This window comes from Vanessa atalanta, chromosome 19 (genome assembly GCF_905147765.1).
Source record: "Vanessa atalanta chromosome 19, ilVanAtal1.2, whole genome shotgun sequence".
Lineage (NCBI taxonomy): Eukaryota > Metazoa > Arthropoda > Insecta > Lepidoptera > Nymphalidae > Vanessa > Vanessa atalanta.
The window spans coordinates 10,586,420-10,612,051 of record NC_061889.1 but is presented as its reverse complement, the minus strand read 5'-3'; the positions used below and the strand labels follow the sequence as shown (position 1 = coordinate 10,612,051).

Genomic DNA, 25,632 nt, shown 5'->3' with positions numbered 1-25,632 from the left:
TATACGCAATTTGAGACCAACATATGTTGCACCGTTTGATCGCTTCCGGATAAATAAATAATTTATTAAACATCGTTAAAGAGTCCTCGCTATCAGTACGGAAACAATACACGTTTTCATTTCGACGATAAAAGCGATAAGTTATTAACAAACTAATTAATTACTTCCCAACTAAACGTGACTAATATAAGTCTACGTTAAAGAAGACAGCTTTATCTAAGTCCAAATAACTCAAGCAGCTATAGAAATTATACGTGTCAAAATTAACATAACTACATAATAAATATTACCATACGTTAAACGTTTTCGATAAACAAGTAACATCCATATTGATACATTTATATTAATAAATACATATCTGTTCGCTAGAATTCTTAGTCGCTGTTAGTGGAGGACGATCTTATAAATGATTATAGATTTGCAATTCACGACACAGATACAGGACCGACTGGAACGGGTCTGGACGTTCCACTGCTTAATAGAAACGCTATCGCTGCGGCCGCGCTATATATGGTAGTACTTCCTTAATTTACAGATGAAATCAGTCATTTTCTCCAACAATAGGAACACGCCCTGACTCCGGACGCCTATCATATCTATTTAGTAATCAGTACAACATTCTTCGATAGAAACTAGATTCAATCACCTTTACCAGTAACTTAACAAAATATATAAATATCATATTTTGTAGGTCTCTTACGAACGGGGTTAATCAAGGATAACTACCCCCGGGGGCAGATTCAATGTTACGAAACTCGGTCCCCGGGATCATTTGACAATTAATAAAATTGTTATATACAAAGTGTTTAAATTAATAACCTCTTTAGAATATTACTATAGCGTGTGTTTACATTTGTTTTTATGTGTACCGTATGAACTCAATCGAGACTAGCACGTAGACGGACATGTGGCGTCAATTGATATCTTATAAAGTCATTCACAAAACGAACAGTCATAACTATGATCGACATTTAGTAATATCATTTTCATCTTTGATACGACTGAGAACAATTGGGACTCTACAATACAATGCATCTACCTATAACCTATTTTTTTATGATATCGGTAGGCGGACGAGCAAAATGAGCCACCTGATGGTAAGTGGTCACCACCGCCCACAGACAATAGCATTATAAGAAATATTAATCATTCCTTACATCACCAATGCGCCATCGACCTTGGGAACTAAGATGTTACGTCCCTTGTGCCTGTAGTTACACTGGCTCACACACCTTTCAAACCGCAACACAACAATACTGAGTACTGCTGTTTGGCGGTAGAATGTCTGATGAGTGGGTGGTACCTACCCAGACGGGTTTATACAGAGCCCTACCACCAATATAATCGATGGTATAGTATTGACAGATGAATATATAAATTGAATTATTAACCTATGTTAATAAACGAGGACACGTTAGTAAATAATGAGTGATAGACTTCTGCCAATGATTTTGCTTGCTTAATTAGTAAAACAGCGATAGTCACGCAGTACTAGATACATGTTATTACTTGAAGTGTAATAAAGTGCGCAGTAACCTCCGCTGATACCAGAAAGTAAACCATTATTAATTAGAAAGAAAAAGTCAACGGAGGAATGCTGCTAACAAACTTGCAATCGTACCGCGCTCTTTTTAATTTGTAACGATTGTATTCTGTAAATAATTCTTATCAGAAAATATTATGACATTTAACTCTCTAATAACAATTTCAGTACGAACTTACATACTAACTTATTACGATCACAAACTGACACAATTATCCTAGTATCATAATATATTTCAACACATAAACACTTTTGATGTTAATAGGACCGAAATATTCAATTATGAGACGTCCAAATAAATATCAAATTGAGGAAAAATAAAATCGAAAAGATCAAATTAGCAACTGTCACGAGTCGTTGACACTTGACAGTCCGTGGGGGGTCGCGTGTCGAATTAATCCGTCGGCTGTCAAGCGTCTGTCATCACTGTCAACATTAATAATAATCCGTCAAGCAATAATTGGAGGCGCCCTTAAGATTTGATTGATACATGACGAGTGCCGCCTCCCCCCGCCCGTTCCCTCCTGTGCTCCGGAATTATAATTTCGTTTCGAGTCATTTATTTTTAATGTAATAATATAGATTTATCTGTTGTCTTGTCCAAAAACAATACTTTTTTTTGAAGTGAAATGTGTTGAATAAACTTCAGACATGTGAGTTATAAAAAATACAGTAAAAATTATAAACTTCGAACGATAAACCACAGAACGGTGTTAGTAAATTTTGGCACAGTATCCAGTTAGCCTGGGACATTAGGTAAGTGAGGGCTTGTGGATCTATATTTCGGCATTCACAGGAAAAACTACGTATAGAGAACAGAGAGAGTCACAGGGAATAGTCATACTTGTGTATGTTCAGTGAAGTGGAGACTTCAATGTTTTGTATTTCTGTAATCCAGTGTAATTACAGGCTCTACGGACACTATATTAGACGCTTAGCCTGCGACGTATTTATTGTATAAGGAATAGTTTAAGACCGGCCTGGCACGCTAGCCTTCATAGTGAACTCATTTTGGTTGCCGTGGGGCTTTTGTGACTGGATATCGATTACCTGAGCGCGATTGTTCTTCCGATCTAATGACCGTTATTGTTTTGCACAGGAATATGATGATGCCTTCGTTTCCCTAATATAATCATTAGGGTGTCTTCAAGGCAAGGGCATCCCGCGTTTCACTGCATCGTTACTAACCATCAGCAGTGGCCGAGTACATAAATAAGTTAAAGACCTACTATTCACAGGCAGTTGTGAACATTTACTTACATAGCTGCTTCTTTAAACAAATAAAATATATATAAATGAATGTCAGTCTGCGTGGATCACAACGCACGAATAGATAGATACATAACAACTACTTTACATAGGTCACAGACCGTACTCTACTATAACCACAAAACATACCAGCAAAGCCAAAGTTCTCGCTACCGGAGACTCAGATACAAATTGCCTTACAAATAAGATTACAAGATGAGAAACCGGAGAGAGGCTGTCGTTAAACTGTTTTATTGCTGATTAACTGAGTTACAACTAATTCAATTATACCGACCTTTTATGCGCACTCAATTATTTTTATCGAGTACTGTGAGTATTAATTTCTGTTAATTGACCTTTTTTGTTACAAAGTTTGCCGGGAAAATATTGATACAACTCGAACAGCTTAAAAATATTCTACCCCTATTCATAATTATATTTAACAAAATAGTGCATAATAAATCGCTCTAATTAAATAAATCAACCTTATTTTCTTGACAACTCTATTCACAACCTCAACTTATTATCAATTTGATAACCTTAAAAAACTTTTATTAATAATGCCATTAAAACTTTTGAAGGGATATAAAAAATGTAATGGCGCATTAATTGAGCGTTTTGTAAATGAATAAAAAACTAATTTCAACGCTTTACAGATAAATTGAATGGAAGAGCAATCACGGAACAACGAGTGCACTAAAAGTGGGGTCAGAACAAGATCTATCTGAGAAATACTCTTTGAACAATACATACATAAAACTAGGGAATTTGAATACAAAACCAATACTACTTTCGAACGCCCGGCCCCGCCCGGCCCTGAGGCCCGGCGCCAAAACCCCAAATCAAACATTTTTTTTCTGTATAGTATCTCTAGCACGGTTCGCTATTCTTCAGAATGGCCGCTGCACTGAAATCGGTCAAGACAACGCTATCAACATATAAATGAAATATAGTAAATTGAAGTTATACCTGAGCATCACATTTGAAATCCGATTTTTGATAACTTTAACTTAAAAATTTTTGGAGATTATTACTTTATAGAAATGGTTTTACTAACTAGATGTGATAACATTTCAAGAATACTTTATATTCTACGGTCAGTGTCAGAGTGGAATGACCGGGAAATGATAACCGTTATCAATAATTTAGAGGATATCTTCATTTATAGTTTGCTTTTTATAATTGTTTCCGCCTTTGGATAATCTGTTGCGATTTGTTTTAAAATTCAAGGTTTTGTTATCTGTACGTACGAGATTATTGTATAATGTGTGGAGGACTGGACTGACTGAAGGACGGTTGTGCGCAGCAGAGTCAGTTCATTACATACATAATGGCACAGAATTGATACAATTTTGTGTAAGAATATATATAATATGTAATACATACATTTTATAATAAACAGGACAAATATATTACATTACAAAAATAGTTTTATCTTTACTATAAACGTACAAAAAAACTTTCAGAGTGAAAATTACGTATTTTTTCAACTTACAAGTTGTTTTGAAAATATATTCTAACTCGATATATTTTATTCCTTATCTACGATAGTAACTGGTAGCTTGTTAATGTTCCACTGCTGTGCTAACGCCCTCTCTCCCTTAGGGTTAATACGCATGTGGTAGATTTTTATTTACATTATTTTCAGTTGCATCATTCCTGAGTCGGCGTTGAACGATAAACACTATTAAATCTCATAAAAAATAATTTGTGTATGGCTGGCTCAGACCCGCAATCTACGTTTACGATTCTTACTAGTGTATGTTTTTTAATAATTTGACTAAGTATTGGTTGGGAAGATAATTTCCCTGCAAAATGTTTTCATAGCGCTGACCTTGCAATCTCCACCGACCCGCGTATCGCGTTTAATTATTCATTTACGTAACACTCGTTTCAATCAATTTCAACTGTTTCTTTGAAATTATTAACAAAAAATAGTGCTGGAAATACATCGATAAGTAATTTTATCGAGAATCGTAGTCGGTGTAGACCGGAGTCGGTATGGCTGGTTTGGCGGATCTGCTCTCCGGCCCGTTTGAACGGTTACAGCTAATTTTAGTGTCAATTGAATAAAATGTGTAAACATTTTCCCAGGAAATCGCGATTAGTGACGTGATTCGACTTGCCTGAGATGTTTTTGTTGAACGTTCACTAAGTCGTTACCAGGCGGACAGACACTCTCGCTGTGATTTGTTTTATATTATTAGAAATACTGCTGCAAATTAAACTATTAAACGCGGTTTTAATAAAATTCGAAAGAACTTTAATAGTATATAATAAGAATACAGAAAAAAGTAAGTAGGTACATTATATTTGTTTATAATTTAGTAAGAAATGTTGATGAGCTGTTCGCATTGTCACTGAGAAATCTTACCCCCTCAACGCGCCGCCAACCACGGACGGACGGACGATCTCTTATGTGTCATTTGTGTCTCTGATTAAACTGTTATACACGTGTCACATGCTCGTCAAAACACAAAATTAAATATTCTATCGCTATCAAATCGCTCAATTACATCGATCTGGAAAATTCCACGTGACATAGAAATACAACAACACCCTTTTGGGTTGGAATTAGACTAAAGCAAAGGCAGTGCTTATAATAGGATGGTATTCCAGATTTGTTGCTAGTTAAATGTCTCTAAACTATTTTGGCTAAGTTCCACGTTTTACAGATTTATCTAAAATAGATTTGAATACAGTTTTGAAAACACGTGACGTTTTGTCCTGGATTTACTGTTCATGTGATCGTTGCAAATATTTATTGATGTATCGTGAAGCCAGCATTACCGGACTATCTTTTGAACTGAAAAAGCAATAAAAAAACCTATATTTTTTATTGAACTAGTAAGTGTTCGCTATGAAAGTATTTTCGGTTCGAATGGAGTGTCAAAGCTCTCTGTATTTATTGTAACTATTAAATTAATTGTTGATAATAATTTTTGTTTACGATCAGCGGTAGCGAAGGTACTTGGTATTTCAGTGTCTTTCATAGTTATTTTATAGCACGTTTCCGTGTTCTCGAGAGAGATGTTAACAATTTCCACCTATTATGCTCATTGGTCGTATATTTTTTACGGCTACATTTTATAGAGCGCTCTGTTAAGGTGTTTACTGCTCCCAAAACGCTCGAATTAATGGTAACCGCACGTCAGCTGTAGATGGACAAAACTAAAGTTGAATGTACTCGAGCAATCAAATATTAATATGTAGAATACTGACGAAAATAACAAGAGGAATTATTTATGCGTAATAATAGTTTGCGTCGTTTCTCATTAACATATGTACATGCATTATAAATGTACTAAGTAAACTATACTATGATTCCTAACATTACAATTTGATGACTTAATGTCAAAAAATAGAACTATAATATAATTATGTTCGAGGATATCTTTTTTCAATCAATTTATCGATCTTAAACGTACGTTTACATTTCTTAAAAAACAATTATCTTATGTCCTATTACCTGCTATGAGATTTTCAATGTTAGATCCAAATAAAAATGTTCTTTATTCAAGCAGGCTCCTGTCAGCATCTGAATAGTCACGTTACAGGATTCAATTGAAGTGCAGATAGAATAAAATGTCAATGAAAAAGTAAAAATATGAAATGAATTTATCTCCGGATACATATTCAGTTACTCGTATTCTTTAATGAAGCGGACATTAAATTTATATTAAAACCAAGATTGATGATCTCGCCATGTCCCGACGTGTATGTACCGATGTGCAAATGTAACTTGTTAGTTTTGTGTAATATTTATTTCATAGTCTCCGTGCACCTAAAGACCACTTTAAACCTGACAATTCATTTTAACGTCAGTAAATTAATTACTTAGTACTACTGTATACATAATCGATTATGACTTAACGTAGATAAAGAGTCAGTAAGTCGTATTGAGCTCGGCGCGACGGCAGCATGACTTCACGACGACACTGACACTTCCTTGTTCGTTGGAAAACAAATCTAATATTAACAAACTATTACAACGCATAAACTTACAGCTTAATTATAAAGCGAGAGGTCACCGTTTAATAGTCCAGTAAATTACAGCAATAGGAACGAGCTGTCGATCCATCGATATCGATGAAACTATATTGCTGTTGAAAACGAAATATCATACATCGAGTAATTTGAAATTAAACTTTTGAAATATCTCTTTAATGCTCTTAGTTATTTCGTCTTCATAATATGTTAATGTGGCCCCAAGAAACAGGTGAATAAAATATCGATAACATTTGAAACAATTAATCCTTGAAGCCGTGAAGTGCCGTTCGTGTAATGAATGGCATCAGTCATGTAAATAATTAAATTAATAAGTCATTATGACACCAGCTTATTGTATCGGCGATACATCACCGACCTTGTCTGCGAACAAATTGATTGACGCAGGACGTTATCTAATGGCTGCTAGTTCCAATAAATCGTCACTTTATATTCGAGCATTGAACTTAGCAGACGGCATTTTAATTGCACTAATCATCTTAAACGTAATTATGTGTGCAAATGTTATTGGCCTCTGAGTAATGTTTCGGATGTGTATTGCGTAATGATTAAAACATCTCACGGGATGACAAGCTGTCGTGGTATATGTGTATGGTATGTTTATCGATACATTAACGTAACGCGTACGTCACTAGCGGCGTGCGATACGTGCGCGGGCGCACGTCTATCGGCGACGAGTGGCGTCACGCGTGGATCCGCGCGAAAATCTCCGAACAAGGTCGAGCGATGACCTCGCCTTACTAAGGCGTTACAGCGATCACGTGCAGTTCCTGATTCATTACAGAATTCAGAGTTCGTTGACTAAGTTTTCAGATAAGCCACATCTTTTATCGTAATAGGATTAAATTAGACGGCGGAACGTTTGATTGTTGTTTCACGTTTCCGGAAGCGAAGCGCCGATGAGATGTTGTAAACCAATCGTCGCAGATGTTTGAATCATTCGTCGTGTAAATATACATTACACTTACACGATATTCATCAACGAGAAGACAGAATGATCTTCATTTTCGAGACTGTTATACGAATCCATCATTTATTTTCAATCGTAAACAACCATTTCGATTCGAAACGTTCATATAATATTCAAATTCCTCTGAGAAGTCGCCCATCCGGCTCCCATAGTGAAAATAAACTAGCCTTATTTTAATCTCCTAATAATAATCAAAATTTTATAAGCGTATAAAATTAAGCAACATCCGGCGATTATACTCGATAAGTCCTAACGGAAACTTACGTTTGTGCTAAAAGCTTTTTTACATAATTGATAATAAACCTCGAGCTGGTAAAAATCGGTACCGGCTTGTTCTGAAACTCCGATAGCGACGGTGCGTCGGCCGAGGCTAATATTAATCAATTCTGCAGTTGGTTTGTTTGTAAATATCTTTGGGACAGTGAGTTCGTCTTATCTTGTTCCTGACAAGACGATTTCTTCCGCGACATCGGCTCCGTACGCTCGGACGCCTGCAGGTACTTAACTCTGATGATATCGATTCGGACCTGCATCTAATATTTCCTGCTATTTAAAAATGTATATTTTTACGCACCAAAATGTTCAAACATTCCTCGTCGCGCATAGCAGCTCCAACAGTGTTGTTTCGACATCCTCGTCAAATACTTTAATAACAAGTGTTTTACCATAATTGATTTTCTAAGTAAACATGAATAAGTTAGATTTAATTACAAAGTGATACCATCCATATCTTATCAGTAACTTGTTAACTGTCGCTACTCGTAGTGACGTAGTGCTGCTCGCGGTGACGAGTGCATGACGCGAGGGCTCATCTCCAATCGTTTCGAAGGAGTGCGTCGGATTGTCGGCATTATGTCACTAAAACAGGCACTTTCCACTTGATCACGTAATCTACCGTGAAGGTGATAATAAATTAAATCCCCATTGACAGCGAGGAGACACGGCTGACCAAATATTTCCAGACATCTAATCGTGCTTGACGGTGGCCTAAACCGGACCCAATTTTGACAGCTACCAACTTTCTCCGTAATTATTATTTATACACTGGAGCGCCCCGACCCCGGCCCTTATCTCGAGCTTCATAATTTTCATTACGGATACATTTCTGGTCGTCTTACTTTTATCGCCGGTAGATTACGCGTGCCTTCCGTGAATTCTTTAATCTAAAGGTTCGAGTCTCGCCCGATTCTATTCAATTAAATATTTAAATATCTTATGACAAATGATCGCTTCCGATCCGTAATTGGAAACCCGTACTGGCTCCTATCGACTCTAGTGTAATAAAGTGCAAGGCCGATTGAATTATAAAACGGTAATCGGGGAGTACGTACGACCGAATTTATTGAGTTTTTATAGGATCCTCTTAAAGTATCGGCTTTCATATTCATAATTGACATTCGATACTTCATTTTTAAACGGGACAACCCTGTATGGCATGAGAGGTTCCGTAGGTTAGATAATTTCCTTCGTTAAATGATTGTGTATACAAAATAGAATATTAAACAGGATAGGTTAGTATAATTCTCAAAGAAGGGAAGTTCCACGTCAAGTGTAAATGCTAGCCGACAGTGATTCTAGTGTTTATTAGATTAATAACAACAATTACCCGCTAACGCGTCCGTCCATGTGTGTGGTCTTCGCGTGACTGAGGGCGATTATGAGTTTATTACGAATTGCGTCACTAACGCCATCTGAAAAACAGTGCAGACTGTTATTTATCGGATCGCATTATTATGTTTTTAATCAAACATAACAAGGTAATGAGTTGAGTTAAGTGTGATTACTTTTGTGTATTTACATGTGAATTATAAAATCGTTACGACAAAACGTCGCTTTAACGTGATCAATGAACAGCGCGTTATCTGCTTTTAAATATAAGAACATCATTTTATGAAGTACAATATTACGCGGCTAAGAATTATTACCAATGACTTTGCTAGATAATTCTAAGCTATTCCAATCAATTATTAGTAGCGTACTTTAAGCTAGCTTTAAAGCGACTCGAGCTACCAGGTCAGCTAGAGAGATTGTCGACTGTCGATTACTCAGTCTGTGTCGCCCTTAAGTCGAGCCTTCGAGCGAGTGAGCATTACGCTAATAATAATGGTAATTAAATTCATTTGAGCGAGTAATCGCTAACGATGTTTTGCTACTTATAAATACATTCATTATATGCAAAGGCTTATTGATTATATAACGTATACGACCGCTGCCCGTTCTGGACATACGACGGAAAGTCGCTGGTCCTGCGTCTCCGGTCGGGTCGGACGCTACGAAAGTTAAGGAATAGAGGTCGAAACTCGATCAGTAATATTTGCTGATTATGTATGAATATATATAAATATGATGTACAGAATTCAATATTTACTTACTTTAACATAACAGGAAATGAGTTGCTGAGAAAGATTAGGATTGTCAGAAAACTAATAATTATACAGGAATCTAGTTACTCTTTTCCAAAATGATATACAAAGTCATAAATTGCAAAAAATGTGTTTATTTACAACATCACTTGGGAAACCTCTAAAATTATCAGTGTTTCTCTACTATATTGTGCATGTATTACCTATGCATATAAACCTTCCTCTTGAATCATTCTATATATTATAAAATCTCTAGTATATCTATCTCTATTATAAGAACTAAGCATACATAGGGACACACCGCGGTAAGCGATTTTTTTATACTAATGTAATGATATATCCTGCCTGAAAGTCAACAAGTACTACGCCCTCGCTTTTTTATCATTTATAAATTCTTGTGTTAAGTAATATGCCTTATTTATTAAAGTTTTTATAATGAGAGCGCTCGAAATATATAATATATTTAAAAACGATTATTTTGTGTTCCATACTATTTCTTCCGGAACAATTAGATTCACGACTGATGGTGCGCGTGCGACGCTTCGGGCGCGCGATATCAATGAGTATTATCTGCATTGCTTTTTAAGCCCCGTGTTTACTACCCTATTGATTAACAAGGATAAACTTGCAGCGCGTTAACTATGTCATTGAAATCTTTTAAATGTTATTAACTATAGATTAGAATGTCGATTACTTTCAACATTGAAGGTAAAAGACATTAAAGGTCACGAAAACTAAAATAAGTCTTGAATATAGTATTTAATAGATTATTTAATCGTTTTTCTGTCTCTATGTATCAAAAGTATTTTATTCACGTTATTTGTGGATATATCAGGTATGAAAGTAATAAGCGATTTCGTTGATTATTTTATCGTAATGTCTCAAACATTTAACTCGACTGCTGAGTCAGGTCGCCCTAGCTGCTAGCCCGCGGCGCCGCTAGCCGCTCGACAACGACACGACTCCGGCTCGTAACCGTACCGACACACATCGACTACACTGACTTGGTTATGCAAATGAACATTACAACATCAAATAGGGAAATGATGTATCGGAAGTTACTTGTAGTTCATTATGGACAACTAAAACTACTATTAATCGTTAAAAATCGACTGTGGAAAGTTTTCTATGGGGGCTTTAAAATATTACACATAATAACGATTATGAAATCAACTAAAAGCATAACTTAGTTAAACACTTTATAAAAATGATGTTTTCATCTGGTTTACAGATAAACTATAGCGCGACCATGAGTCATTCATCATTCTAAAATATCCTAAAATAGAAACAAGGCGCCATCATTACTGAAGTTGATTTATTATCTTTTGCAAAATAGATAAAGTTCTATTTTACTCCATTATGCGCTTATGTGGACATTATGATGCATTAATGTTCCGACTAAAATTAACCCATTAAAAACAATGTCCAGACACTCTTTGAACTCAATGCAGTTCCCACGGCGCATGTGCCTCACAATTTACACCTGAAACTCGTAAATAAAGTTAAAATTGTATTCTGACACTCTTGTCCGCTTTAAGGCGAGACGCCTCACGAAATTCCGCGCTGATGTGAGATAAATCTCACGTGTTCATTGCGGGGGCGCTAATGTTATTGCTTTTAATTAAGTTATATAGATTATCTTATTTCGCGGAAGAACCGTTCACGGTTAAGATAAAGATTTGCAATTAAGATCAATTTCAGATTGGCCAATTTGTGAGCCGAATTTAACACTTTTATTGATGTTCCGCGCGACGAAACGTTTTCGTATTTATGAGGACTACCTCGTGAAAAAGGGGTAGTCGTGTAACTACTGAGTTTACTGATAGTTAGAATTTACGTTTCAAGACGGCGGCCGCGTACTTATAAAATGATACAACATCACGATTGAAAAGTTCTTACCAGCCTCTTAAATAGAAAACATACTAGAATATAATACTAAATGTTCAATATATTTGTCACGATCGGGAATCGAACTCACGACCTACGACGTCATAAATAACAAAAGCAATGTTAAAGCATCGTAACTATTATTAGAAATCTCTAATTAGATAAGTTTTTGTTGAACTTACTTGTATTCAACCCATCTTAAACTGTTTAAACATAACTTAGGGCCATTAGTATAACCACTGGTTCTATTTAAGTCCACATTAGTGGTTCAGTACACCACCGTGTGGACGGTACCGCCATCTATGGACTGTAAATGACTTCGTTACCGCAATAAAGAGTCGTTAGGTTTAAAATAGCCGGAGTTTCCTACTGTGTTAACGTACACTTTTGTAGTCACATTTGATTTTATAGACGAGTTTACTTAGTATTACACATTTTTATGATTTATTTAGGTAGCTCATCTAGACTTTATTCGAAGGAATTTTATGACATTGAAAAGCTATAGACCTGATTTAAGATTGGTCACATTATTCAAATACTCAAATAACATTTTAGTAATTCATTTGTTTCATTTTTGTAAAAGAAAGTAAAAACCAACTTCAAAATGTTGCCCGACTGAACGCTTCTAATCAAAAGTGAATATCATCTAATAGCAATGAAATTTAATTGAAACATTTGGTAGACCAATGTAAAAATCAACAAAAACTAAAATAATTACCAAAAAACGTATAAAACATATATAAATAGAACCTTTTCCTTTTTTTTTAGTTAAAAATTAAATGATACTTTAATATTCCATCATTGGCTGAATATAAAAATTACATATTGTTCCGCCATTGCCGAAAACAGCACGACAACAGTCACTCGGCGAGCTCTATACAGAATCCTTTTGTGTATCTCGCCACGACTGCTATTACTTCACGTAATGTTTAAACGCGGTTTTATTTATTTTGAAATGGCGTAAAATTTCCCGAACATTCCACAGCCAATGGTATTGTTATGTAAACATCACACCATTAATGTTTCTATGGGCATTGGCCAGAAATAGTAAAATGTCTAGACTGAGGCGGCGCTGGACCCGAAGCGAGTTATTCCATGCCCATTTCGATGTGAAAGAGTTTACTCGAACCGTCCGCTAAAGGGCTGGAGCCGCTCGCTAATCCTCGATGAAAAGATGTCTTACAATATCTTGGAATTTCAACGATATGAGTTATTACTTTACAAATTAGTACTTTGAGTTAAACACGAGGTAGCCGTTACAAGCGACTCTATCTGCTCTTAGTTTTGGAATATACGTGCAGTAGCGATATGTTGTTAATAAAATAATAAAACTTTTAGTGTATATCACAGAAGTAGAGTATAGCATACGCTAAAGGAATAGTTTAGTTAAATCATTGAGTACAACATGTTACAGAATGTTTTCGTATAACTAATAATAGTTGTATTTTTTCAGCGATACTTCAGCGTGCGACGTACAAGGTCGGCCTCCTGACGATCCAGGGGGTGTCAACCTGCCTCTACCTCTGCATGGATGCCTGCGGGTTCCACTACGCTAATGTGAGTTAAAATAATATTATTTTTAGTTTGGTAGAATTGATAAGACTTATAACGCTGGCGTGTCTGAGAATAGTTGGCGGATTGGTCATACCACGTGGGTTATATATGTGCCAAGTAAGCGATATTGATAGAAAAGGTTTCTTTAATCAATACGACTGGACTTCAATGAAATTACCAAGTAGTATAATGAATATAGAGAACTAGACATACACATTAAAACATTGTTATAAAAAACCCACATGACACCGTACACGAAGCCTACTTATTGCATTACGTAAATCTAAAGCCCGGGCGGGTCGTTTTGTCGGACCGATTGCAACGGCAATTAAGTAACGATCGCACAATGTTATCACAATCGCTTTACTGCCAAACGAGTTGGGACCGCGACTGTGTTCACGGGGACTTAGATTGGACAAAAATGCCTTGAATATATTCATAGTAACCTATTACTAGATATTACTAGACGCTAATCAAATGTTAGCATTACTGGATCTCTTTCTGAAAATTAAATATTATATGTGTTTCATTCATTTACTTCATGATATATTTTTTCGGCAGAGTCTCAATACTCCAATGACGCTGTCAAGGGTTAAATGGCAAACTGTACGAAACACAAGTAGTAATTAAAATAGTGTTGTTACGTCAGCATTGTGTTTTGCGCCTTTGCCTTTTTATTCTTATTTTTAAAAAAGTACATAATTCACAGACAATACACTTCCAGTTGAGTTATATATGTAGTCCTTGATCTACTTAGCACAGTTTATTTACCGTACGAGTCACAAATGAAGCGGAGTGCATCGTTCTACAAAATGGCATCGTAAAAACTCGTCGTAAACAAAATCGACACGCGATACACTGCGATGAATTTCGTTTAATCATCGAGCGCAGTGAAGCAGTTATTATATGCGTACACTAGTACTGTGCGATTTGAAAAACTTCATTATAAATGGTTTAAAGTAACATTAGTATTATTCCTTTAATTTTATATTTTAGAATAGCGAACTTTGCACATATCATTAACCCTAAATGTTGAATATTTATATGAACATAAAATTAAGTTTATTTGAGTTTAAACGCTGCAGGTAAAAACACTGTACAAATTCGATGTAAATTCGTTTGCAAATTAAACCAATAAAACAAACCAAAAAAAAAAACAAAAATCAAATCCATCTCCGCTGCACGCAGCAGTGCATTGCTCCTTGAAACCGACGAGCGACTTTTACCAGAACACCTGGCCTGCTCCCTAACCATCATCGGTGACGCAACTTTACTCGGAAGCGATCTCGTTAATTTTTACATACGAAAGCAGACTACGAACGAGCCGTTCAAACGCGTCTTTTAAAATGTCTTTTACTTTACAATGATTATTGTTTTAATTAACATATATCTACTGTACATATATCTACCTCGACATAAAAATACAATACATGTTATATACAATAATTTTTGACTTACTATTATTAAAAATAAAGTTCTCTCATTACAAAAACATTACTTATACGAAGAAGATCTTATAGCTCAGAAAGTGATATCGGTTAAATTATAAGAAAATGTCTGAATATAAAGTTGAATGAAGTTTAATTAAGCGCTACAATATATTATCGTCTTTTTTTAATAATCCACCCATCCATACCATCGACAACTCACTTAAACATCACCCAATACCCTTATACCTTAACTATCAAAATATTGTTTCTGTATCGAATAAAACTGGTGGCAGCTCATTGGTCGAAATTCATTGACTTTGACAAGACGTGTGTCGTCACCGGCAGCGTAGACGTTAACTATTTAGGAATGTTTTATATTAAATGTGTATGTGTGTTAGTTGCATGGTAGTGTGTGCATATTTGTGTATTTTTGGTAATTGAATGTATTTCTAAGGTCTATTACATCAAAATAATAGCTTCCTGCACTCCTTTTGCATAAAAATGTAAACTGTGTCGTAAATAAACTGCCTGTCTGCAAGCAGCCTAACTTTGATCACAATCGTACAAAACGCCACCAGCAGCGCCATCCCTTAGTAAGAAGTACAAAGTAATTAAATTAAATGCGTGTAATTGTCGTAATTGATACTCCGGCTCTCTCTCGTACGGACCTAGCTCTAAATCTAATTAACACGTCTAAGTGAAATATTCGTAAACGGTTATCAGAAACATCGTAGTCGTAAAACCGAAGCCGAGGACATGAACGTTTGTGTCAAAGAGTAAACTCGAATTAATGTATTATTTAACTCACATCTAATTGATAACGTGCAATGATAACATTTAAGTGATGTAATCACATCAAAGACGGGCGACGCGACGCGTACATCGTAAAAGCGCTTGCACACTGGCTGAATATCACGGTATAATGTATGTATGAATCTTATAGTCGTTGTTTCCCGCGACTCTATACGCGTCAAATTTATTTATACCCATAATTCCTCTACTTAACTCGTGAGTTTCCCATAACTGGGTAAAGGCTTCCTTTCCTTTGAAAAATAAAATTCTGGTTTTCATTCACCGAGCACGAGATGAATTGAAGATGGAAACGCCCGAATTTGAATCCACTATCTTCGGTTAGGTTTAACGCTTGATACATATACGATTACTATCCGATCCCATTCAAGGTAATCGTCCAAGTGTAACTTTCTCTCACGCGATCATCGATCATCGATAGATTGATAAATCACTAGATCCGTCGATAAAGTATAATAAACTGAACAGATATAATCACTGTAAACACTTCGTATGACTTTAATCTTCGTATTCCGTGTCATGACTTTAAATAGAACATTAATACACTTTCTTTTATATTTATAGTGTATTTAATAATCATTACTGTTAGCTATAATCTCAGTTTAGTGTTAACTAATTTCACAATTTAACAGATTGCCTCATTAGAAACTTTGAAATCAAAGATCTATTAAAATTAACGAATTTGATTTTGAATGCCCTTAGTGCTGAGATGTTTTGAGCTCGTGACCTTCTGGAAAATTTTTGCCCAAATATTTGTCCCTGTACAAGTGGAAAGCATAGTTTGTCTCGTCTCGGACATTTGAATAAAACTTCCATCGACGTGTTTATAGCCTTATCTTTGTCTCACTTACGTTATGAGCTTACTTAAACAAGTGACTAAATAATTTTAAACATGAACAAAAAACACTTTTTAAAGGCTTCCCGAATGCTCGTGCAAAACTTAAGTAAAATTTTCTTATTTTATAAATAATTTAAAAATGAAATTCATATTCATTGAAACTAACTTGCAGTTCGATATCAATAAATGAGATGTGTGACGGTTTGACGTTGTATTTTTTAATTGCGCTCGTGTGAGTCGCGTCGCCGGCCGATACACTCACCGTTGTATAGGTCGCTGTATTATCTCGCGGATATCCGCTCATTAGATATGTCGAAGATGGCGTTTCTTGTCGAGGAATTCGTTATAAGTTCTTTGAGTAATTAAAAATTATGTAAAGATAAGACTGATGTGCGCGCGACATAACTCTTTTGAACGTTGGGCATAGAGACACAGTTAGCTGAATACCACTAGAGAACTCTTTCATTTCTTAAAATTAAATTAATACACTTCTTTAGAGTCCACTGTGACTGCCAACTAGCTATAGAAGCTAAAAAATGTTGTAGTGAAACTGAGCATTGTAAGTGGCGATTTGTTTTGTGTAATATTCAAATACTGTATTGTAAGATACGGTAGTTACGAGTCATTTGTCACAAAAAAAAACAATGCGATCTTCGGCGCATCTCATCTTCCAGCAGCGGCGTTGAGTTTAGTGCGTGTGGTCGACATGCGAGTGTAATTTATGTGATCGTCAACGCACAGTGTCACACTCGACGGCGCCACCCCCGACGCACGGACACGCCGAATTGATATAGATAGTGTCAAACAATTCAATTGACAACAGAAGCGTCTCGCGTCTCACAAAAGCGCGAGTGATCGATCGGAACACGTCGGTACAATACATTCATTCATCTGAACATATATAATCAAATTATGACGCTGTTTGAGAGCCACATTTTCTTCGATAGGATATTTTCTTGACACCGTCGATGTACCGAGAACCATAGGGTCTAATAATTCCCAGGGGCCTGGATTTTACCCCCAGATTTACCCCAGACGTGTTTAAGCCGTTTATTACTTAAGATGAAACTTGGTTAGGTCACCAAGAAACAGCAGTTATCGTTAAGCACCAACAAATGACAGATACGTTAATTAAATACAATTATATTATTAGGTAAATATCACATTTAAAAACTTTTATAGGTTTTAGCCTTATAGGTGCGCCTTTCATTAGCAAATATAAAGTATTTGCGAAATTTTAATAAAATTATAATAGATATAAATTAAATCCAATAGCAAACGAAAAGTCAATATCCAGGCTCAGATGCGCTCCAGGTAAGTCAGGGGTCTCGTGTCACCTGGTCCCGTCTAAGCAAAAAACTACACATTGAGACATAAATCCGTGCCGTTAATAATATTTATGTTACTTTGAACAAATTGCACCGCGTTATAAGAATGGAGACCGTCGTTAACTTTACACTGTCGCTTATAACGTTGTTTGTATAAAATATTGCCCGTAAATCAATGTAATAAGTGCTTAACACTTTATGGGGGATTTAAGATATTAAAATAACAATACCCGCTTGTATAGTGTTCTGTATGCTTTTGGAAATCTCAAAATTAATTTGTAATTGAAAAACCCACTGTATTGCGACTATATGGCGACCTCTGCCATAAATGAGAAGCATTTAAAGTTTATGAAGTCACGGAACAATGATGTCGAGCAACTTTTGCGCGCTTTGACTTGTCTTCCGAAGTTCAATAATAGTAAGCATTGCTTTGTGGCAGCAGAATATCTGGTGACTGGTAGAATAACCTATTCAGACGGACGAGAGCCCTCGGATTCTGTGACCTGATAAGTTAGCCACTAGGCCTAGCCTACTAGCCGCGGCAGTACTGATGCAAGAACATTCTGCATAGCCGTCTTGAAATTTCTCTGGGTCTCACGACTTGACCGCCCAGCACGAATTAATTGTTAACGTAAAATCACTCGCAACAGAATTTACCGTTCGGATTCAAACCCGTAATCGTATCTTAAATCGAATCTTAATTAATAATTATAAAACTATACAACGTTTCGTGGGACATTTACGATGCAAACCGCGATCCTGTTTTAAATAAACGAACCAAAGAACGCAAAATGTAAACTAGTAAGAGTGACACTCTCCCCTTTGAACACGACGACGACTCATTTGTAGCGGCTAGCGGTGCGCTCCCGCTCGACCTAATATATTCAAGTTACAAGTGCAAGTCATTTAAATTTATTCCTTACCTTTTAATGACAGATAACAAATGCTTAGTTTATATTTCTAGGCAGAATATATATAAAACTAATTGTACTGTACTGACATACATACTCCATGATTAAAATGTTGGAAAAGAGTAACTACTGAGTTTCCTGCCGGTTCTTCTCGGTAGAATCTACTTTCCGAACCGGTTTACATTTACCCAACACGTATTTTCAACGTAATGTAACATGGCGATTCAAAAGTAATTTTATAAACCGACTTCAGTAAAGATTATTTTGATTTCATTTTACAAATTTATCTGATAGAGTTTTTTAATATTTATTTCTTTTAATATCGTATTTATTTAAAACGATAATTTTATGGTCGAAAAGAGTAAAAACCGTACATAGAATATGGTAGATCAAAAAACAGTGGCGTTATTAATGATATCTATTCCGAGGGTGTAACCAACAGCGGCACAAAGATTAATTATGTGTTAAACGTCTTAATACCCACAGTAGTTTTTATTGCTTTTGATGTTTCTGCCAACTTCTGAATATAGCATTTACTTTAAGTGTAAAAAAATGTTTAGTATTTTTCTAAATAAAATAGTTTAAACATAAGTGAAGGCTTATCAAAATCGTTTCAGCATTTAAATTACATTAAAAACAAGGCTTTCGAATGCAGTGCCGACCCATGCCTGTAGAGTGAAGACAAATACGTTTTTAATTATAAAATGTCACTTTCTATCACTACTTGATCGAGTTCTACGTCGAGCTTCGTGTTCTTACAGAATAGCTCCGCGACACTTGTGGGCGAATCAATTTAACAGTATATAAAAATGTATCTGTCATGTAGCTAGCATCAATTACCCGTCGTTACATGTTATGTGGTCTATATATAACGCGCTTACACCAATAGTCGGCTCATATTGATAAAACACTGAGTATTCTCACGATAGTATAATGTGGGCGGGTACAGGCGTAAAAGGATATAAGTATACTTTGATTTTATGACTGAAGAAATCAGTTTAAGGATCCGTAGTCAAGTGGAACACTTTGAATGTGAGGTACAGTCCAAGCACCATCAAACCTTGCGTTTGAACGGTTCTGGTGATTTGAATATCATCGAGAACACAAATTGTCTCTGATTTGAAATATATAAATACGTTTGTGTGACAAAGGCTGTCACTATAAGTGAGTTTACAATTGCCGTTACTCTTATTAATGAAACAATCTTTGGTGGCTCTTTATACATGCGTGAGTATTCATTTTGCGTGAGCCGAAATCGCCCAGTAGGTAGAACGCGTGCATCTTAACCGATGATTGCGGATTCAAACCCAGGCAAGCACCACTGAATTTTAATGTACTTAATTAGTTTTTATAATTCATCTCGTGCTCGGCAGTGAAAGAAAACATCGTGAGGAAACCTGCACGAGTCTAATTTCAACGAAATTCTGCCACATGTGTATCCATCAAATGGCATTGGAGCAACGTAGTGGAATATGTTCCAAACCTTCTCCTGAAAGGGAGAGGAGGCTTTAAGCCCAGCGGTGGGAAATTTACAGGTTGTTGCTATTATACTATTATACATAGATTATTTAGGCAAACATACTGAAAACAATTTTATTTTTAATTTTTATGTTTTATACAATTTTATATAACTTTATGTTTTATACAATTTTGTAATTTATTAATTTAATAAATAAAACGAACAAAACGCTCGCCGTCCGCTTAGCTTCTCACACTGCGCCCTAACATTCCCCCACATGTCGAGGTAATCCCATTAAGGAGGCGCTACACTAACCCCAGATAAGCGAAGTGACACCATTAATCAGGTAGCCGATTCATTACCCGGCGACGCTCGACGATTTGTCATAGACAATACTCAGATAGGCCAAATCGTTCACGAGCACAATAAAAGGACTCGCCCGATACACCAAATCGCTCCGTCCTTTTGTTTCGTCCTCACAAGTGACGGCTTCAACTTGAAAAATTGTCTACTTATCATTAATGCATGTCTGCTTAAGGCCTCGTTCTGCGCCGAGACAGCGCGAACGCTACAATTTTTATAAATTTTCCTAAATAAACTGACAGTTTTAATTAAGAATCTTAGATAAGACGTCAACCTCCCCGCCTTGAACTCTTCACACTGCTTGTAAAAAGAGATGTTTTATAAATATGTATATAATGTATAGTACTAGTAAGAAATTTTGACGCTAACTGCAAATATATTAATTTTGATCGCAATATTTTGAACCGTTAATTCCAAGTCGTTCCATCGGGCTAAAAGCCCCAGTGTATGTAAATAAATAAAACTCAATAACACGGTTGATCAATATTTCTTATGTTCATAAGAAATATCCTCCTCATCTCACTTGAGCTTATTTTTAAATTATTTCTTCAAGGTCGTGTATACAGGAGGATTCCTCTTAAACGAATATATCAGTAATATAGAGAGCTCTCATAACTACAGCGTCATCACAATGGGATTTAACAACCTCGCATCTCAGAAAGAACAGTTATCTGTCTTCGATTCCTGTCCGTCTGTTCGTGCTCGTATCTCCCGAACGAAAATCTAACGGAGATTGTTATGCTTTTAATGAATCTTTTATTTTTGTTCCGCTTAAACCGCAGGCGTGAGAATATGATGATGTTGTGATAAAACAAACAAACATACTTTGTGATTATGATTTGTTTTGAATTGAAGTATCTCGTGTTGCATTCTTTGGAGAAAAGGTTCCTGTATATATCGCACTGCTGGGCTAACAGCTTACGTTTTTTTAAGATTATAGGGCAGGGCAAGGGCACCAAATTATAGATTATTATGAACTAAAAATTAAATTCTGTTTTTTATTAAAACGTAATTTGTACAGGACAACTTATGACGTTACCATTGCTGGGTGGGACCATCTAACTTAATCAAGATCCTTAGATCCATTTCATATCGAAGATCGAGCCAATTAAAAAGAAAGAGTTTCGATCATTACCATCACCCTATATGGTCACCGGTAGCCATTATAAATAATAAGCTGTCAGGGGGAACGCACCGACGCACATTCATGATATTAGCCATTAGACATTTTAATTTATTGCTCACAAAGAGTGTTAAAGTTTAAGCCATCAAATCGATGTCGTATAAGTGTTTTATACGGAATTTTAATTTTTATTCATTAACAGCTTATATCATACTTACCGAATGAATTTACGTGACAGTAAGTTTTATCTTGTATTTGACCTAAATAGGACCATTTGATGGTAAGTGGTTATTACCCATGCACATTGGCGACGTTAGCAATATTAACCGAGCTTTGCATCACCAACGCGTCGCCAACTTTGGGAACTAAGATGTTGTGTCCTTTGTAGCTGTAGTTACACTGGCTCACTCACCCCTCAAACCGGAATAAAATAATACTAAGTACGGCTATTAGCCAGTAGAATATGTTATGAGTGTGATGATGTCTACCCAGGCCTTAAACACAGCCTAACCACCAAGTAAATCTTATTATAGACATGAATTCCTGTTATAAGTTTTCAATACTTTAGAGCTCATTTACCATATCGACGACCACAGCCTTATTACTTATTAATTACTCGTCCAAATGACATTCTCTTGTCGAATACTTTCACGGTGACCATCGGCCGTGTCCCTGGAGCGCCGGGATTAGCTAACAATAGATCAGCTGGTAATAGACCCGATCGATCACTCATATCTATTAGCTTACGGTTACAGCATCCGACGCCGACTTGTTCCCATCAATACGAGAGTATTATCGTAATCATTGCACAAACTAATCGAATCGACTTATATTCATTCGATTCAAAAATATAATTGTATTGTTGTAACGTGCTTATATTAAATAAGTTATCTCATTATTGCACAAATAATACTGCTATATCAGACAATCAATCAAAGATCACTCGAGCACTTTCGAAACGTCGCCCGCTCGGAATTCTACCGAGAGCTGCCATCAAACTCTGTATGTATTTACTTCGGTGGTTACTCTTTATCAGTAATGTAACATAATAAGCGATGGTAAAACGCTTCTTAAAGCCTACTTGAGTAAAATATTTTTTTTTTTGTTTGATTATATTATGTAAGTTTATTATGGTAAAGACGTAAAGTCCAAAAACATAGTTTTCACATAAATATCTTTGCCCTTAAAAGCGTCGCTACCTAATTATAACAAAGAAACTTTTATCCTTAAAACATCGTTTCCAGATAGGGGCGCGAGAGGGATTAATAACCCTCGGCTTAATGATAACATTGAATCGCTTTAAATATTAACCTTATGCGTAGGGTATGGATTAGCTATTGGTATCAGTGGTTACTTTTTTAAGGAAAATAAAACTAAGATTTACTTGAAAATTTTCTAACTTACATTTTTTTATAAAATTTTGTTATATGTAAAATCTTTATTATTAATCTGTATTTTGTTAACATGACATTTAACAAAAAAAATATCTCATTTCGATAAGATAAAAGAAAAAAGCAAAATTAGATTGTAACTGAATTATATTTTATTTTTAGATTTACTTGAATTAATAAAAAACATAATTAAATTTAAAAAATAACAACCCAAGTACAAATATATCACATAAATTGTGTGTACATACACACACTCACACTAGAAGAAGAGTTTCATACTCACTCGAATTTTTGTGAAAATAATTCTATGCTTTGATAACCTCAAATAAAAGGATCTAAACATTCAACACACACATCGAAAGTTCGTTAAAATGTTCTCGTTTAAATATTTTTGTTTACAGAAGCAAATGCAATGTATTTAATAGACCGAACAGCGACTGGAATGAATCGCAAACGATTATTCGGCGTCTTCAAGTCTCTAATAATTGCGAAAGTTTAAAATATAAACGCTTCCTTTGATCCTTTAATTACTTTTGTGGTCCTCACTTTCGTCCTCAAAATTTAAATATTTCGTATACCGAAGAATTTTTATCCCCGGCTCAAGCAGTCGGCGCGCCCCGGGCGCTAGGATCCGTCGAAAAAAACGTCAGAAAAAGTGTAAAAGTCCAACAAAAGTGACATAATTTATAAAAGAATTAACGATCGCATTGTGTGTTTTCGTTGTAATTTTTATTTACGATTGTTTAGTGTATTTTATGTTTTAATATGACTGTATTTATGGCCGCTTGATTTTTGTCCTTCGGAATTTCAATGGGGGTTGGTTAATTTATGGATCTCTTTAATCGACGTTTTGATTATGCGAAGGAGATATGTTTTGTTAAATAACAAAAATGGGTTTTGATTTACTGACTTAGTGTAACTGTACATTACTTTTAAATTTAATATGTAATCAAAAATTTGGAAGAAAATAAAAATGTTATCGTATTTATATACATCGATCATCCACTTGCATATAGTAATTTCACGAACACACGAACTCACGAAATAAACGAACTCCTCCTCCGAGAGTTGAAAAAAATCGTTGTAAAATTCCATGACTATCGGAAATATTAACTCCAAACTTATATATTTTTTAATTTATAATAAAATGCATATCATTAAGCCCTATTTCAGCAACAGTATCTCCAACCTACGCGCAATAAGTAAGACTACTAATATTTCTTACTTGATAACACGATATCCCAAGAACAGAGTTATTAATAGCCATTACATTCAAAATACAAGTTGTCAACGAAACTAATTCCAGACACACTTACAAACGTTCTCACAAAATCAAATCATTTAATAGACACTTACGGAGCTACTTTTATTGGTGCGTCGTAAACTCCACCGAAAATATCATTTTACTTAAATAAAAATCCGAGTCAGCAAAGTTATCCCGTAGGAAACAAATTCGACAATCGACGGATGCTCCGCTCGTAAAATGTTGAAAGCCGACTTGCTTTGATACGCGATATTGGAACTTGTATCCTTTAAATATTACTTTAATTGTACTCAATGTCGCATATCAACTTACGTAATTTAATGACATTTCTCGATCTAGTTTTAAGTCGATTTTCGAGTTTGTTCTTACAGAATAGCTCCACAGTTGTCTTTATTTCAAACTTTTTGTACAAATATCGACAATCTCATATTTTATGGATTTTTTATTATTGTCGAAAGAATTTCTCTGAAGGACTAAAGGCACCGCGTCCTCGAGCGAGAGATTAGGGGATTGTAATTCCTAATAAATTTATTAGTGATTAATAATGATATCGAATTTTTTTTATCTTAGATCGGAGGGAGTTAAGTGTCGCCGGGGGAAATAAAATATTCCGATATTTACATACTGTTAGCGCGGGACTATTTTAATAACGTTGTAACATTTCCACTTGCTACATTTTACCTATTTTTTTTTTTACTTAACCGGCAAATGTAGTTTTATTTAAAAATATAAATGACTTGGTGTTAGGACTTTGTATAATTCCGTCAGTTATCTTGGTATGTTTATGCTCCGATTTCAAGTGTGAGTGCGCCCGTGTAACTACAGTAACTAGCTCATTAGTTCCCAAAGCTGACGGCAATGTAAGGGATGGTCAATATTCCTGACAGTGTCAATGTCTGTTAGCGAAGGCGACGACTTATCATCGGGGGGCTAGACGAGGAGCATTCAGGTAATTGTCAAACCGACTTCGATTTTCGCTTTCGTCTAAATTATTCAATTTAATACCTATGTTAAATGGGCCACACAACTAACGAACGACAATCGCTATGTTACTTCGTCTAGCTGTTAACTGTTAGCCATCTGGACCACGTCGAAGTCACGCACTGGATTTCGTCAAAAGTCTGATTCAATACACGAGTAAG

The 25,632-nt window shown here is 35.6% G+C and overlaps 1 protein-coding gene across 2 annotated transcripts in view; it reads left to right on the top strand.

The window, feature by feature from the left end:
* The window catches only part of LOC125071531 (fibroblast growth factor 3), a 158,774-nt gene that overhangs the window by 119,507 nt on the left and 13,635 nt on the right, over positions 1-25,632 (top strand). For both annotated transcript variants that reach the window (XM_047681821.1, XM_047681820.1), the window contains exon 4: positions 13,473-13,576. In XM_047681821.1, the coding sequence (XP_047537777.1) occupies positions 13,473-13,576 (104 nt within the window). The remainder of the gene's footprint in view (positions 1-13,472; positions 13,577-25,632) is intronic.